This window comes from Staurois parvus, unplaced genomic scaffold, assembly GCF_062004578.1.
Source record: "Staurois parvus isolate SC_StPar_1 unplaced genomic scaffold, SC_StPar_1.0 ptg000081l, whole genome shotgun sequence".
Lineage (NCBI taxonomy): Eukaryota > Metazoa > Chordata > Amphibia > Anura > Ranidae > Staurois > Staurois parvus.
This window is the reverse complement of record NW_028317877.1, coordinates 5,174,969-5,193,378: the sequence shown is the minus strand read 5'-3', so window position 1 is coordinate 5,193,378 and position 18,410 is coordinate 5,174,969. Positions and strand designations below refer to the sequence as shown.

The 18,410-nt window shown below is 40.4% G+C and overlaps 1 protein-coding gene across 14 annotated transcripts in view; it reads left to right on the top strand.

Moving 5' to 3' along the window:
* Positions 1 to 18,410, top strand: part of ARID1B (AT-rich interaction domain 1B) — a 513,434-nt gene that overhangs the window by 477,918 nt on the left and 17,106 nt on the right. For all 14 annotated transcript variants that reach the window (XM_089669757.1, XM_089669751.1, XM_089669747.1 and 11 more), the window contains 4 exons: positions 4,764 to 4,902; positions 5,106 to 5,272; positions 10,068 to 10,221; positions 11,045 to 11,161. In XM_089669757.1, the coding sequence (XP_089525883.1) occupies positions 4,764 to 4,902; positions 5,106 to 5,272; positions 10,068 to 10,221; positions 11,045 to 11,161 (577 nt within the window). The remainder of the gene's footprint in view (positions 1 to 4,763; positions 4,903 to 5,105; positions 5,273 to 10,067; positions 10,222 to 11,044; positions 11,162 to 18,410) is intronic.

Sequence of the window (18,410 nt, the reverse complement as noted above, 5' to 3'; positions counted from 1 at the left end):
TCTAAAGGTTAATTTTTTTTGTTGTAAAATAACAAACATGTCTATACTTACATACTGTGTGCACTGGTTTTGCATAGAGCAGCCTGCATCCTCCTTTTCTCAGTTCCCCCTGCAAGCTCTCCTGGCCCCCACAGCAAGCAGCTTGCTATGGGGGCACCTGTTGCTCCGTGTGTCCATTCACACACGGAGCAGCGGCTTTGCCCCGCCCCCTGTCTCTCCTCATTGGCTGACTGGCTTGATTGACCGCATCAGAAGCCAATGGCTCCCACTTGCTGTCTCAGCCAATGAGGAGGCAGGGACCCGAGGCTGGTATTCACATCGCTGGATCGCGATGAGGCTCAGGTGAGTGTTGAGGGGGCTTGGGGCACTGCTGCACACAGAATGTGTTTTACCTTCATGCATAGAATGCATGAATGTAAAAAACCTTCAGCCTTTACAACCATTTTAAGAATATACACTCACCAGCTACTTTATTAGGTACACCATGCTGGTACCAGATTGGACCCCCTTTTGCCTTCAGAACTGCCTTAATTCTTCATGGCATAGATTCAACAAGGTATTGGAAACATTCCTCCAGAGATTTTGGTCCATATTGACATGAGTTACTGTTGCTTTTCTATGATCTCGAACCAGTCTGCCCATTCTCCTCTGACCTCTGGAATCAACAAGGCATTTTCATCCACACAACTGCTGCTCACTGGATATTTTCTCTTTTTGTGGACCATTCTCTGTAAACCTTAGAGATGGTTGTGCATGCAAATCCCAGTAGATTAGCAGTTTTTGAAATACTCAGACCAGCCCATTTGGCACCAACAATCATGCCACATTCACTTAAATACCCTTTCTTCCTCATTCTGATGCTTGGTTTGAACTTCAGCAAGTCATCTTCACCATGTCTAGATGCCTAAATGCATTGATTTGCTGCCATGTGATTGGCTGATTAGCAATTTGTGTTTCCAAGCAATTAAACAGGTGTACCTAATAAAGTGGCCGATCAGTATATACTTTTTTTTTAATCAGAGTTTGTCACTTTACATTTAGTTTATTGCATTAGAGCTATTTGGCAATCCATCTACTTTCCAAAAAAAAAAGTTTGGGGAGGTTGAGAGATCATTTTTATGTACTGGAAATAAATCAATCCATCTAATTTGTAGAAAGCAACCTCCACCTCCTGAAAAATGAATGCATTTTATTTGGCCAACAATTACTTTAGAAACCTTCCACCGCTAAAACTAGTTCAGCTTTATCCCTCATTCATGTGCTGTCACAAGCTAAAATGGACCCGATTGCAACAACAATTTAAGATCAGACATTAGTCTGGTAATTCTGTGGATGGCTTGCCGCCTCCTCCACTGCCTCAGTGAGGAGTTAATACCAATGGCTGGAGAAACACAGATGATATGTGAACTACAACAGACAGTGACATAGAGCACATGATTCAGCTGAATGGGCAATCTGTTATGTAATAAGACAGGTTTTCATCCATACTATAAAGCAATATTTCATACCAAGGAAACAACAAAAATATTGTACCAGTTTTCCATAAAACAGGACTATTTGTAGTTATACAGTATGATCATAAAATAAGTCAGACAGGTGAATCACCCAATTTTTCCTTAGGATTAGGTGATTCACCTGACTTGCTTTTTTTTATAGATCATGGAACTACAAAGTAAAGTCCCATTTTATGGATGATTATTGCAAGACTTTTGTGTTTTCCTCAGCAAGGAACATTTCTGACACTACACACAATGGCTGGGAATTGTGGAAAAAAACAGGCAGAGCCACTGTCTCCACATAACTGTCAAGAAGGTCAATAGAGATAGATGAGGATAAACAAAGGAAAATATATAGATTAATACACGAGAATATAAGTATGAGAGAGATGGAGGTAAACTATAAGTGTTTAGCGAGATGGCACATTACACCAAAGGTTGAGTATAAGATATGCGGGGAAAATACACTAGAGTGCTGGAGGGGATGTGGAAAGTTAGGCACTCTATATCATATATGGTGGGAGTGCCCGAAGATCCAAGGTTTTTGGGAGATAATGGTTCAACTAATTGAGAATATCTCTGGGATAAAGATAGGACTGGACCCAGAAGTGTGTCTACTACATAGTACAGAGCTATCAGTAAATAAATGCAAGGACTCGGGTATATGGTGCTATTTGAATGCGGCAAAGTGTCTAATACCTAAGTTCTGGCATAGATCAGAGGTGCCGAAGATAGCGGATTTGGTGGAGAGAACGAATCAGATATGTAGGATGGAGAAATTGTATTATATGCAAGAAGACAAGATGGGGTTATTCTCTAAGAAGTGGAAAAAATGGGAAGAATTTATGGGGAATTATATGAAGTAGCAGTGTGAGAGAGATGGAAGTATTTATATATTCTAGTTGGGAAAAGAGGTAATAGAACAATGCAGAGTGGGTGGGTTTACATGGGGGGAGGGAGGTCTTATTTGGGGAGGAGGGAAAAGATAGGGGGGGGGCGGTAATGGGAATAAAGTTTAGTATGAAATGTAATTTATGATCTGGAAATGATTTTTGTATGAGAATAATGATGAAATATGTACTATATTTAAAAAATAAATATTTAAATAAAAAAAAAATAACTGTCAAGAAGGTCATAATGTACTGTATGTGCCAATGCGTTGGGATATCGTCATTACAGATTGAGATAGGACAGCTGGAGATTCTGGCCATTAAAGATCTAGTTTTCCTTCAACTCTAAAGTTATAATGCTGGTTGTTTGGTTCTCGCGAAATACTACCAAGAATCTAATGACTCTGTCCTATTAGATAAAATGATTAGTATTAGTATAATGGTCCAGATTCATTTTGACATTTCAAGTGTGGTTAAATTGGGAACCTGGAGATATCAGAAATTGGCAAATGTTTTATAAGCAGTTCTTTATTTCTTTATTTGTTTTGTTTGGTATACATGTAGCTTCCTTCATTGCTGGGTAGAGTGTTGTAGATTGCAATTGTAATGTTTTTGGGTAAAAATATCAGTTGCAGTTTAAATTTCAAGAAAATCTTTATGCTGTTTTTCATTGAATATGTAACTTGAGTTGCTGCACTAAGTTTACCTGAACATATTTTATGTGATTTTACTTATTATATTTTCTTGTTCTTCAAGCAGAGTTTTTGATTTCCTCTCTAGTGGCTGTCTGCCACAAGTGCAAATGTCATTCTTGCTGTGCATCTGCTGAAATAAAATCGTTTACAAGATAAGCAGACCAGATATGTGATTGTTTCCCAGCAGCCTCAGCAGTGGGATGATTTTTTATAGCATAAGCAATAATTCTCAAAAATGGTGCAGTGCTGAAAATATACATTTAATAAAGGAGACCTTTATCTCAATTACTACACTATGGAGGATTTCTTTCTCCCTCACTGTGAGCATGGGTGAGAATTATATTCAGCAGATTGATCCATCCTGAGAGGCCTGGAGTATTATTCAGAGGAACTACAGGTGAAATACTGCCAGCCAGGTTTGGAGTAGGATCCAAGTGTGATCCTGAAAGGGAAGTGGCCCATTGGGTCAATGAAAGGAGGTGAGGAGGCATTTTAGCCAGTGTGGATAAAGTGTGCTGACACTGTTCACGGATTATCGTCACCATTGGCACGTTGCATAATTTTCAAGATTTTGAAGCACTTATGATTTGATCATTTATGGACTTTTTTTGGAATTTATCTATTTATTTGCTGTTTTTTCACGTTTGCACCAATCAAAGTGTAGATACCCCCTGGTTTGAGGGGTTTGTGTCTAGTTACTTTATAATCCTTTTAGAGGGGTTTATTTGAGCATCTTTATTTTCACGTATTTATTGAGGTCACATTGTTTGGGCACAGTATGCACGTTTATTGAATTATCAATTCTATATTGGGGCACATTATATATTTTTAGCACTATTTTGGTATTTATTTAATATTTTCAGCACTGCACCATTTTTGAGAATTATTGTTTATCACGGTTAAGGTATCAGTTTGGGGTGTCAGCAGCGGATATCTTTAGTCATATATATCACTTCCCTTTTGTGCGCAGGAGGATTTCCTTCATATGCTTTTATAGCATAAGCAGTAAACCATAAGGCGTGTGTCACCCTGTTTATACAAAATACAGTACATGTACTGAGCAGATCTAGTTGCCCCATGTCCGTTTAATTGGAGACCATTTATTTTTTTTTCATTTTGATAAGAATCACTACAGTAAAGACATCCTGTCACAATAGTAATGTGGTATTTTCTATTGCGGACTTGTTTTAAAGATGAGGGCTTTGGACCTATTGTCTGTATCTTTCTTCCATTTATTTCCTTTTCATTTATTGGTGGGTCATTAACTTGGAGTAGGCATGTGCATATCATGTTACCAACACATCACTGGCCAAGTAAGACAGGTCTAGAGCTTGCAACTGCAATGGCAGTCCTAGATTTCTATTCTCACAGGTTCCTTTTTATGATCATTTATATATAAATCCTGGCTCCTTCAAAGTGTTCCAGAATCCACTATAAAAGGATGTTGTCGCTTTAAAGCTTTACGTTTCCCTTTTCAAAGAGGTACAGATTATCAAGGTAGTTTATCTAGTGGCTCTTTGTAAACAAAGAGAAAAGAGCTATCAATTATATTGGCTGCCTTCTGTTATAATTGAATTTGTGGATAACTGATATACGAAAAAATAAACAATTAAATGCCCCATTGAGCTTTACCAATGTATTCATAATGTATTCAAACATTTCATTATTTGTTTTTTATTTAGCAAACTCTGGATCTCTCCAAGGGCCTCATACTCCTCAGTCCACTGGCAGTAATTCCATGGCTGAGATGCCTGGTGATTTAAAGCCTCCAACTCCCGCGTCAACACCGCATGGACAGATGCAGCCAATGCCAAGTGGCAGGTACTTCCATTTAGCTGTCCAAACCACATGCTTTGTTTTTATGTTCACATTCTGTCTGTATGTGGGTAGACTTTCACATTGCTATGTGCTTTAAAAGGCTTTTCTGCATATGGGAGACCATCACTTTGTATTCATCCTCGTTACAGCTTTCTTCCCTGAATGTGAGAATTGTGCTTATGTGCATTACTTTTATTTTTTTATAGAAACAGTTCAGTGAGCGTACAGGATCCATTCTCAGATGATTCAGGGTTTCCAAAGCGTAATTCAATGACTCCAAACGCTCCTTACCAACAAGGGATGAATGTGCCAGACATGATGGGCCGGATGCCATACGAGCCCAACAAAGATCCATTTAGCAGCATGAGAAAGGGTAAAGAAGCTTAGATCTTCTTCAGTGGGCTCTAGCTTTGTTTTTGTAATGTACAGTATCTTATTTAACAGTATATACTGTATCTGTATGTTTGTAAGTACACATTTTCACGTCTCTTAGTTGTTTGGTCCTTAGCCCGGCCAAAATGGGGCTGTTGTGCCTTATTACCACAGAACTATTCCGCACATGAGTCAAGGAGTGACTACTTTTGTCAGAACCCAATCCCACAAATGTTTTGATCTAAACTGAACCGTACTTAATTGAAACTTTGGAAAAGGAAACATTCTGCATAAGTGTAGACACAACAAGATGTCTACTATTAACTTTATTGGTCAATAAAGCCCTTTAGGCTCACTTTATTAATGGAGCCTGACTTTTGACTTGTGAGTTGGAGCATCTTTGCTAGTCACTGAGGCAGTCTCCATGAACAATTGGAAGCTAGGGCTGAGCCTTCAAATAAAAAAAAAAGTCACGTCCCAGTTAAATGAAATTGCAGAAGCTTTTTGAGTAATAAAAGTAAGATCGGCAATCTTATGTTGCCTGCTAACTGAGATTTTTTTTTTACATAAAAACTTTAAACTGGAACACCGATGTTGTACAACAAAATATATGTAAGGGGAGACTAGTTAAGATGGCTGTAGATGCTATGACATGTTCTAAATTGGATGATGACTGTTCTTGTTTAGGCCTTTTAGAAGAAGGGTGGGTACGCTGTAGTACCTAAGTTGATGAGTTACTGACGTACAACTTGCTGACAGGAAAAAAGAGTAGAGTGAGAAGAGGGGTGACTTTATCTGAATATTGCTGCTCTTTTATTGTCCAGTCAGCTGGATGGGTATGTACTGTTGCTGTCTTGCAGGCCTGTCTTGATCATAAAACTGGCCACACTGAGAAAACAGTTGTCATATATGTGCTACCTTTATTTTCTGCTAGCCAAGAGTTCAGCTTTAAACTCCAGCAGTTCTTAGATTGGTTGTTTAGTAAGGTCGTGCATCTGAGTAACCACTTGAAACAGGACCTTTCAAAGAGAAGAGTAATTCAAACTGGCTGATATTAGATTAGTTTGTATCTTCACAGTCTTCACTATTTCTAGACACTTTTAAAACCGCTAGCTGTATTAAAATGGTTTGGCTCTGTATGTAGATAATATTGTTTTAGTTGAACAGGTATTAAAGTGAACCTGTACTTTCCCACACTCCATAAACATATTTCCTGTGGTGTGGGCACCATAATGTGACTGCACTTACTTTCCTTGCTCTCTCTCATTGTCTGGATCTGCATCAGAACACATCAAATTTCCAATGCAAATTTATACTGTCTGAAATTCTCAGCCTGCACAGGACTAGGCAAGCAAGTTTCCATCGCTATGGCTAGGCTGGCCATACACTATACAATTTTCTATCCAATTTCTGCTCAATTTCCTTTAGATTTACCTTCAACTATGTAGTGCAAGGGCTTACCTAATTGGATACAATTGAAAGTGTTGTTTAGGTTTGACCTCATATTATATGGTTTTTGGTAAATCTAAAGCAAAATTCTCAAGAAAATTGTATAGTGTATGGCCAGCCTTAGTGTTCAGGTCTGGCTACACACATACTCACTCAACGAGCCTTAATTCTCTATGAAACAGTGTCAGATGTTCTTCGTAAATGGAATCCCTAGGTAATTCTGTAGATGTTCTAGCTGATTGGAGAGGGAGGGTAGTGCATTGAAGGTCAGGTACAGGTTGTCTATGGTGCCTACAGTGCAGATCGAACCTGTTTCCTAATGTTGGAAAATACGCATTTCTTTAACCACTTGCTCTCCAGAGGATTTACCTCTCTTCCTGACCAGGCCATTTTTTTGTGACACGGCTCTACGTTACTTTAACTGACAATTGCGCGGTCATGCAATGCTATATATAAATTTATTTTGTCATTCTTTCTCACAAATAGAGATTTCTTTTAGTGGTATTTGAGCACCCCTGCGGCTTTTTTTATGCGCTATAATTAAAATAAGAACCACAATTTAAAAAATAAAAGAAACAAACAATATTGTTTACTTTTTGCTATAAAACATATCCAATAAACATTTTTTTAAAAATCTAATTTCTTCATAAATTTCGGCCAAAATGTATTCTGCTACATGTCTTTGCTAAAAAAAAAAATCCCAATAAGTGTAAATTAATTGGTTTACGTGAAAGTCTACAAATGGTGGTATATATAGTGGAATTTATTTTTTTTATACTAGTAATGGCAGCGATTAGCGACTTAAAGCCGGACTCCTGGGGGCATTCTAACACTGGGTGGGAACTGAATAACTGGCACTGACATCCAGAGTGACACTAATACAGTGATCAGTGCTAATAAAAAGCACTGACACTGTCCTAATGACAATGGCAGAAATGGGTTAACATCTGGGGCGATCAAAGGGTTAACTGAGTAGGCTGCGTGTGTTTTACTATGTGCTGTGTGTTTTACTAGGGAAACGTGCTGCTTTGCATTTTTCTGCTGTGCAGAGCAATACAAAACCGCATGTCTATGCTGACAGGAGAGAGACCTGTATTGTTTACACACAGGTCTCTCCCCTGTCAGCTTTCCCCAATGATCACTGAGTGCCGGCCGAGACCCAGTGATTGACATCTCTAGCCGCCAATAGTGGCCCGGGTAGGGCAGCACGTGCGCACGCCCACTACCCAAAATGCAAATCACATCATTTTGCGCCACCCTGTAATAGTATTTCTGCTATAGGGCGGAGGGCAAGTGGTATTAAAATATTCTGAACATATAGTTTGATAGTTTAAATGCTTGTTTTTTCTAAATCACACAAAATGCATGGATACATCTACTATTTCAAATTCCGCTTTTGGTATATTGATTTAACAAACACCATAGCTACCATTTGTTTTATTTTAAATCTGGAAAAAACATAGTATTTTTTCGTTATGCAAACCTCTCACATAACTGACTCATTTTAATGAATGAAATTACCTAACCTCCTTCAGTTTAAAATGCTTCTCTAATCAATGTTATAACATTTGATTAGGAAATATGAGTGTGTAATCAGCAAGTGCCGACTGAGAACACAGATTTCCTAATTTACTTGAGGTGCAACAATCAAAATTTTGCACTTCAATTGCTTAACATTTTGTCATCATGTTTTACAGCACTTGGGGGGGGGGGGGGGGGTATTCAATCTGATCATAGTGGGGTTCTCAGAATCAGCTCTCATAAAATATCTTGCCATATCCCAGCTTAAAGTTTGTAAGCAATTTCTTCATTGACCATAATGTAAGAAAAAATGAACACAATTGTAAATAATAAGCAAACATCGCACTTTTTAAACATGTTTTGTCGCTCTGTGCATGTCCCTATATTGGCTCATTTAGTCTCGTTATGCTCTAAAAAGTCTGAAAAAGACCACATGTTGCTGGATCTGTAAACTTTGTGGCCAATACTGTATGTAAACCGAGACAATGTGCACATAAAATATACATCTCTTAGTAGCAAAGGACCACTCTTTAACGTGTATGTCTGGGTACAAGAAAAAAATGCTGTACATCTCTGCAATGTGCACATTACTCTGTGTTTTATCTCTTAAAAATACTGCAGTTACAGACAAATATAGTACCCGTTAATCGTGCCAGAAATCCACTGAGCTTCTAATATTCCTCTAGTGAACTAATAATGCTGCCTCTGTTGTAATCCCAAACAGTGTTATCAGCCCTGCCTGAGGCCCCCCCCCTTCTACTTTGGCACTTTTTTTTGGGGGGGGGGGAGGAAGTGGGCACCTGGTTTTGACAGGTACCTGTTCCCACTTCCGGTCGGATAGCTGCGGATATTCTACTGGAAGTTCTCCTCTCCTCCTGCCCACAAGCTTCTGGGACACAGCACAGGTCCCAGAAGACTGAAAGGCCATTCACAAAGAACAGCAAATGTGCAGTGGGAAGCCAGTTGTGAAGCCACAAGGAATCACAGCCTTCTTCCCACAGTAAAAATGTCAGGGACCTGAAGACTATCAAAGAACCAGCCCGGGTGAGGATGGCACTGGATCCCTGGACAAGTGAGTGTCCTTTTATTAAAAGTCTGCAGTTATAGTATTTGTAGCTGCTGACTTTTAATTCTTCTCAGACTGAAGCTCCTCTTTAAGGAGATGAGGAGGGACTGGTCTGTAGTCTAGCAGGGAAGACCTCAGGCCATACTGACAACACTGCTTGGGATTTAAGGGCGTTGTCAGGTTTTTATAGGAAACTAGGAGTTTACTAGATTTCTTTTAGGATTAACATGTATATTTCTGTACTTTCAAAGTTTTCAAAGAGACAAACCATGGGGAAGTGTGCATTTATTGCAGAGATGCAGAGATGAAATGGTATGTTTTCTTTGTATTTTGTCCTGACATACACATTAATGCAAGACATACATGGGAATCTAAAAAGAATGGCTTTGCTTGTGCTAATCTGGCAACGTAGGGATTACCTAGCAAATAACTAAAGTTTTGTTATTATAGAAAGGAAACAATTCTGTCGCTGTGTGCACCACATAAAAAGCTATCAAGGTTAAAAATATCCTTGTACAATTGGTGGAAAAGCAGTTGTGCCAATAAGCAATGCTTTCATCTGCCATAATAATGAGTGATTAGGCCTACCCTGGTGTCATCTTAGCCCTTCTAGCAAATAACGGAGTTGGCAAGTAACCTTTTCACCCATGGTAACATTAATATTGTGGTACTACCATATCTTGTTGTGTTAGAGATGGGCTAGTACCCATTTGTTACTAGGAAAAAATTACTAATTTGTCTTTGTTTTATTTTCTTTTAGTGCCTGGAAGCAATGAAACTTTCATGGCCCCTGGCCAAATACCAAACAGCAGCATGCCAGAGATGTACAATCAGACTCCCTCTGGAGTGATTACCAGTATGGGTATGAGTCAGCGCCAGCAATTTCCATATGGACCTGGAAGCTATGATAGAAGGTTAGTACATTATACAGTCAGTGACAAATCAATACTTTCTGAGCTATAGTTGTTTTCAACCACACCTTTATAATGATTCCTCATAATCATCTTCCCTTACTATAGTAATTTTAATTGAAGTTTGTTGCCCAGACTAAATAACCAATACCATTTATTGGTAAGATACATTAATTAATGTTAAGCTTCTTCAAAAAATATAGACATTTAAACAGTCTTGCATGACTTTGCCCTGTGGTGACAGGGTCACTTTGTGAGGCTTCCAAAGATGGTTGAGATCACCCTCACCTGCAGTCAATGATAAATGCACAGTAAAAAAAAATTGAAAAAAATAGATGAGTATGGCTCAACTGAATAATGAAGGTATGGAGGGGATGGAAATCTGTCTATATTAATACATGGTGTGGTCAAGATGTTCTCTAATAATTAGATTTGTGCTGCTTTCACCCTTGTGCCATTTTATCATCACAGTTGTAGCTGGTAATCGATAACTCAGACAAAGGTTTCACCACTGTGAAAAACCTGTAGCTGTTCTAAATGCAATGTAAAATTGTTTATAGCATATATCATATGTAATAAATCTGACCTGTGTAATAAAAATGACAACTTTTTAATGGAACATTATTCATTAGAGCTTCGCTATGAATTTCTTTTTAAACCATGTTATATCATTAAAAGCTTATACTGAAAAGTCAAAGTTGTTTGTCGCTAGGACTTGCACAGTTAAATTGTGTTTAACCATTATGTAATTGACCTTTCTATATGAATTTAATTAAATATAATTTATATGCTTATCCTTTGATATTATGGCTGAATGTTCTTTTAGGTCAGAATATGGCATAGGTGCTGAAAGCACAATGGGACCGCCTGGTCAAAACAACATGGGGCCTTCAAATAGTGATCCAAGCATGTATTCACCAAATCGTTTTCAAGGACAACAAAGGTAGGCAAAAGGACAGCCAATAACATTTGTTGAAAACCCAAGTATTGCATGTGTCTCCTAAAGTGGAACTCTAAATTAAAAAATATTATCCCCATAGAACTGCTTGCAGTCCCTGAGTTACAAACATCCAACTTACAAATGGAGAAAGACAACAGGAAGTGAGAGGAAATCTACCCCTAGGAAGGGAAGTTCATTCCTATAAGAGTTATCATGGGAAAAAGGTGTCTCCACTGAAGCTTTATTACCAATTCTTGTTTCCGCAACAACCCAAAATTTCCAAATTCCAATTGTCACAGGGACAGAAAGTGAGGTGCCATCTTCTGAACAGGGGTGAAGACAAAACCAGCATTACAGGAGTGTTGACCCTTCTGTATGCTACCCAAAAAAATTAAAACCGTTTATTTTTTTGCTGGAGTTACACTTAAAAATGTTTCAACTTGCATACAAATTCAACGTAAGAAAAAACCTACAGGACCTATTTTGCTTGTAACCCAGGGACTGCCTGTGTGTATATACACTATATTGCCAAAAGAATTGGGACACCCCTCCAAATCATTGGATTTGGGTGTTCCAATCACCTCCATGGCCACAGGTGTATAAAATCAAGCACCTAGGCATGCAGACTGTTTCTACAGACATTTGTGAAAGAATGGGTCTCTTCCAGGAGCTCAGTGAATTCAAGCGTAATACCATGATAGGTTGCCACGTGTGCAATAAGTCCATCCGTGAAATTTCCTTGATACTAAATATTGCACGGTCAACTGTTAGCTGTACTATAACAAAGTGGAAGAAACTGGGAACAACAACAACTCAGCCACAAAGTGGTAGGCCATGTAAAATGACAGAGCGGGGTCAGTGCATGCTGAAGTGTACAGTGCGCAGAAGTTGCCAACTGTCTGCAGAGTCAACAGCTAAAGAACCTCCAAACTTCATGTGGCCTTCAGATTAGCACACAACAGTGTGCAGAGAGCTTCATGGAATGGGTTTCCATGGCTGAGCAGCTGCATCCAAGCCTTACATCACCAAGTGCAATTCAAAGCATCGGATGCAGTGGTGTAAAGCACGTTGCCACTAGACTCTAGAGCAGTGGAGATGTGTTCTCTGGAGTGACGAATCATCCTTCTCTGTCTGGCAATCCAATGGACGTGTCGGAGTTTGTCGGTTGCCAGGAGAACGTTACCTGCCTGACTGCATTGTGTCATATGTAACGTTTGGTGGAGGGGGAATTATGGTGTGTGGTTGTTTTTCAGGGGTTGGGCTTGGTCGATTTAGTTCCAGTGAAGGGAACTCTTAAGGCATCCGCATACTAAGACATTTTGGATAATTTCATGTTCCCAACTTTGTGGGAACAGTTTGGGGATGGCCTCTTCCTGTTCCAACATGACTGTGCACCAGTGTTCAAAGCAAGGTCCATAAAGACATGGATGAGGGCATTTGAGGTGGAGGAACTTGACAGGCCTGAACCTAACCTCAACCTGATGAAACACCTTTGGGATAAATTAGAGCGGAAACTGGGAGCCAGGCCTTCTCGTCCGACATCAGTGCCTGACCTCACAAATGCGCTTCCGGAAAAATGGTCAAACATTCCCATAGACACACTCCTAAACCTTGTGGACAGCCTTTCCAGAAAAGTTGAAGCTGTTATAGCTGCAAAGTGTGGGCCAACTCAATATTGAACTCTACGGACTAAGACTGGGATGCTATTAAAGTTCATGTGCATGTACATTCAGGTTTCCCAATACTTTTGGCAATGTAGTGTATGTATGTATGTGTGTATGTATATGTATATATATATATATATATATATTTATTATATTATATATATATATATATATATTATTATTAATTTATATATATATATTTTTTTTTTTTTTATATTTGTGTCTATAATCTTAAACATTAGATCTCAGGCTGGGATAGGGCATACTCCTAGCCCAGCAGACCACTCTGACAATAGCAGTGCTACCACTCTTAACACTGGGAACTTGTTGATAAGAGGAAATGGCATAATACTGACATCATCGCTGTATTGCAAATTCATTTCAAAAGAAGCAGGCCAGTGGTAGGTCGTAAACACACTGTAATCATATCATACTCCTAGCTCTGCTTTCTGTCAGGTACCTTGATCACAGTACTGGGTGAACTGCCAATCTTTTATCAGATAAAGCAATTGATAAATATGTCTCTTCAAGCCACATTTAGGATCCCCTCTCAACCAATGGACCACCCCACACTTTTTAAAACAAACCATATACATACCTTTTTCCAGTTATCTTTAGTGCAGTCTTGTGACATCACAGGTCCTCATCATCCTTGTCTTCCTGTACTGGTGATTAGATACTAAATGCTGCACACAGCCTTGCCTCTTAGGCTACGTTCACACTAGCGTTGTGTGCAGGCGGCTGAGAGACGTTTGGGAAGCGTTTTTATCGCTTCCCAAACGCCTCTGCCAATTCTGCACATTACAGCACATGGTGCTGTTCTAACGGGAGCGTTTGCGTCGCGGCAAAATGGACACCTCTGGTCGAGTCAGGAGGCGTTGAAGCCTCCTATTCTAGTCTATGGTGCCGCTCCACAAACGCCCGGCCGGCGTTTGCGGTGCGGTTGTGACGCGGTTGCGGGGCGTTTGCGGAGCGGTAACACCACTCAAACTGCATTATAGGCATTTGTGGGGAGTTAACGCTTTGCAAACGTCTAGCATCCGCCGCTAAACCGCGCATGCGTCGTTTGCGGAGCGTTTGCCGAGCGTTAAAAAAACGCTCCGCAAACGCCGGACCAACGCTTGCCAAACGCTATAGGGGCGTTTGGCAAGCGTTGGTAAAACAGCCAAGTGTGAAAAAGCCCTTAAAGATGTAGGTAAGACAGTATTTGTTATTAGACACTTGGGGCCAGTGCCTTTTGATGGTGATAGGACACCAGGAATAGTCAGGGCTGTCTAAACAGGTGTATAATCAATGGGGCACTTTGTTGAATAGTTTTTTTACTTTGCTAGGTAATACTGCATTTCATGTAGTTTAAAGAATATAAAGAGTTTTTTTTTTTTTACCTTATATACATCTACTTTGTGCTTTATTATGTAAGGATCTGATGATTCCTGAATAATGCTCTTTATTCCTGTGCAGGTAGATAGAATGTAAGTTGTTCCACATAAAACTAGAGTCTTTTTTGTAGTAAATCAAAGTAAATTGCTGACTGTCTACGAAAAAAATGCCTCTTTTATTGCATCAACAATAAGTGAAAGATGTTCTATCAATAGAGGTATCTAGACTAGCAGAATAGGAGAAAGATGTTAAATGGGTGTGAAGAATGAACATTCCAATAAAAGCGGTTCAATAGGATAGAACATATCTAAAGTGCATAGACCTTCAGCGATTTATTCATCGAGAGAAAATAAAAATGATGGAATCTTTGCCTTTAGTCTCAGGCTATAGTGGAAATAGAAGCTTTCTTTCTATCTTCTGACCTAATAAAAGGGGGATAAATAATTTCATGTGGACCAAAGGCCAATGACCTGAATTTGGTTGTAAAATGCAAAAGATAAAAAGTATTGTTAATAGTAATAGTAGTTAATGTGATTGACAGATATTCAAGCTGAACCCCAGGCATGCTGCTAAATATACAAAAAATATATATTTCTACCCATAAAGGGATTTGTTTTTCTGTCCATCTAGTCCTGTGATTTACACAGCTGTGCTGCACAACCCTGTCTGGCAGGGCAGGAGACCTGAGTTTTATCTGCTGTAATTAAAGTGGTAATAAACCCAAAAACCTAAATTTAATATAGCAAATTATCAACAATTTTTTGGTATATTGTAAATATATTTTTAAAAGGGGATGTTTTAGCTTTGTGATGAAAAATGTAGTTGCGCTTATTGGTGTCTACAGTGGTTTCCCCTCTTTAGTAATCAAGTTGCTCACATTGACAACATTTTTTGGCCCCCATTTCCAGTTTCTTCTTCAATCGGTTTCTATTAAGCTGTCACATGGAGAACAAAATAAATCATCAATTGCTTTTAAAGGCAGTCACCCCATTAAGGTCAATGGCTAAATAATTTCCCAGTAACTGTGATGGAGTGAGGGGGACTAATATGTTAGTATGTTTTGTCTAAGCAGGCCCGAACTGGCTATAAGGCACACCGGGCATTTGCCTTGTGGGCTGGGGCTGCCTGTTCTCAGTGGTAACTGCCTATCAGTACAGACAGTGTGAGGTTCCTCTCTCTCCCTCTGTATTGCCACTCCGTGAGACACTTCGGAGGAACTGTAGTTACTGCCCAGTCCCTGGCTTCTGTGACACAAGATCTGTGTGAATCGAGTTGCAGGCACACAGAGATCTTCTGGGCTGTAGGGGTGGGATCAGAAAGGAAATCTCCCCTGCTGTTCTGACTGATGAACTGATGAGACATGTGAGTTCTGTGAATTTGGCAGGTGGAGGGGACTGTGACAGACTGAATTATGGAGGGCACAGAATAGCCTGGGAGAAGGAATTAGAGGGCACAGAATAACCTGGGGGGGGGGGGGGGGTTATAGAGGGCACATGATAATGTGGGGGGAGGAATTATGGAGGACAAAGAATAACCTGGGGGGGGGGGAATTATGAATGGCACAGAATAACCTGGGGGGGGATTATAGAGGGCACAGAATAACCTGGCGGGGGAGGAATTATGGAAGGCAGAGAATAACCTGGGTTAGGAATTATAGTGGGCACAGAGTTACCTGAGGGGGAGGAATTATAGTGGTCACATAATAACCTGGGGGGAGGAATAATGGAAGGCACAGGATAACCTGGGGGGGGGGAATTATGGAGGGCACAGAATAACCTGGGGGAGGAATTATGGAGGGCACAGAATAACCTGGGGGAGGAATTATAGTGGGCACAGAGTTACCTGAGGGGGAGGAATTATAGTGGTCACATAATAACCTGGGGGGAGGAATAATGGAAGGCACAGGATAACCTGGGGGGGGGGGATTATGGAGGGCACAGAATAACCTGGGGGAGGCATTATGGAGGGCACAGAATAACCTGGGGGAGGAATTATAGTGGGCACAGAGTTACCTGAGGGGGAGGAATTATAGTGGTCACATAATAACCTGGGGGGAGGAATAATGGAAGGCACAGGATAACCTGGGGGGGGGGGATTATGCAGGGCACAGAATAACCTGGGGGAGGCATTATAGTGGGCACAGAGTTACCTGAGGGGGAGGAATTATAGTGGTCACAGAATAACCTGGGGGGAGGAATAATGGAAGGCACAGGATAACCTGGGGGGGGGGAATTATGGAGGGCACAGAATAACCTGGGGGAGGAATTATAGTGGGCACAGTGTTACCTGAGGGGGAGGAAGTATAGTGGTCACAGAATAACCTGGGGGGAGGAATAATGGAAGGCACAGGATAACCTGGGGGGGGAATTATGGAGGGCACAGAATAACCTGGGGGAGGAATTATAGTGGGCACAGAGTTACCTGAGGGAGATGAATTATAGTGGTCACAGAATAACCTGGGGGGGGGGGAATAATGGAGGGCACAGGAGAGTTACATGAGGGGGAGGAATTAGTGGTCACAGAGTTACCTGAGGGGGAGGAATTATAATGGTCACAGAGTTACCTGAGGGGGAGAAATTATAGTGGGCACAGAGTTAGCTGAGGGGGAGGAATTATAGTGGTCACATAGTTACCTGAGGGGGAGGAATTATAGTGGGCACAGAGTTACCTGAGGGAGATGAATTATAGTGGTCACAGAATAACCTGGGGGGAGGAATAATGGAGGGCACAGGAAAGTTACATGAGGGGGAGGAATTAGTGGTCACAGAGTTACCTGAGGGGGAGGAATTATAGTGGTCACATAGTTACCTGAGGGGGAGGAATTATAGTGGGCACAGTTAACTGAGGGGGAGGAATTATAATGGGCACAGAGTTAGCTGAGGTGGAGGAATTATTGTGGGCACAGAGTTACCTGAGGTGGAGGATTTATTTGGGGGACAGAGTTACCTGAGGGGGATGATTTATAGTGGGCACAGAATTACTTGACGGGGAGGAATTTTTATCAAGCAATGGTGCCCCACTAATGATCTTGTGCATGAGTCCACTGAATTCATAAAACGCTCCTGATAATCACCCTGCCCCCCCCAGTACAGATACTAACCCATTTCTGCCTGATATTGACCCCTTTCTAATTGCCCCCTTATCATTAACCCCTTACTGCCCTGATATCATTAGAAAATGGTCTGCTCAGCCTAAAAGCCTGCTCCTATTTTTTGTCCCGGTCCGGGCCTGCGTCTAAGTGTGATGAAGTATGCAGTGACAGCATCATAGAGTGCTGTTACAATTTCAGAGGGAGGTAAAGTGACAGAACAGAGAAAGGAGAACAGTTTCATAGGAAAGATGGGAAGGGGTGTTGTGGCTGACAGCATACATTGCACATCCGTATCAGTAGGACAATTTTGATGTTGGTCAAAAGTGGGTGGGCAGAAATGATTCCCCCAGGGAGCTCAAATCCTTTCTGTTTTGGGGCATGGTATAATTCAGTTTAGCTGATCATTTCTCAGTGGTCATAGTCTGATTGATCCAATTTTGAAAATTAGGTCAGCAATTTAAATTGGTTTAAGGTGACTGCCTCTGGTTTGTTATTAAGTAAAGCATTGCTCAGGTCTCTATTCAAATACTTGCCAAGGACTATAGCTATTAATTGAGCACTTCTCCTGAACAACCAACACATTGTCACCAAATATGCCAGAAGTTGTCTAGGTCTACACATCCATGAAAGTGCTGGGGGTGAGGATAGCTCTCCATGCATATAGAAAACCAGTGCAGAAGTTTCCTGTCAGAATGCATTTTAAGAGCAAGATCTAGAGGTGCTCTATATCTGTTGACATATTTTAAAAGCAGATATCTACGCCAGCTTCCCACTTTTTCACATATGGTGAGGGAATCTTGAAGGCAGAGGTTAAAAGGGGATTAGTAAAGCAGTGATATTTGTCCAAGACCCTATTTCCAATTTCAGTTTAAGGTAACATTTTAATAAAATGAACAAAACAAAATTGAAAAAGGCCATTATGGGACGTAGCACATAGGAGCCTGTTATATGCCTTTACAGTCTGTCACTCTGTGTTGGGTATTTTTCTATGTCAAGGTAACATTTTAATCTAAGTAGACAAATTATTTTTGTAATTTAGAGTGTAGAAAATAACAAAAATTTCAGTGTTGGGTATAAACAAACGCCCCTTCAGAGTTAATCACTGATTGTATCACCT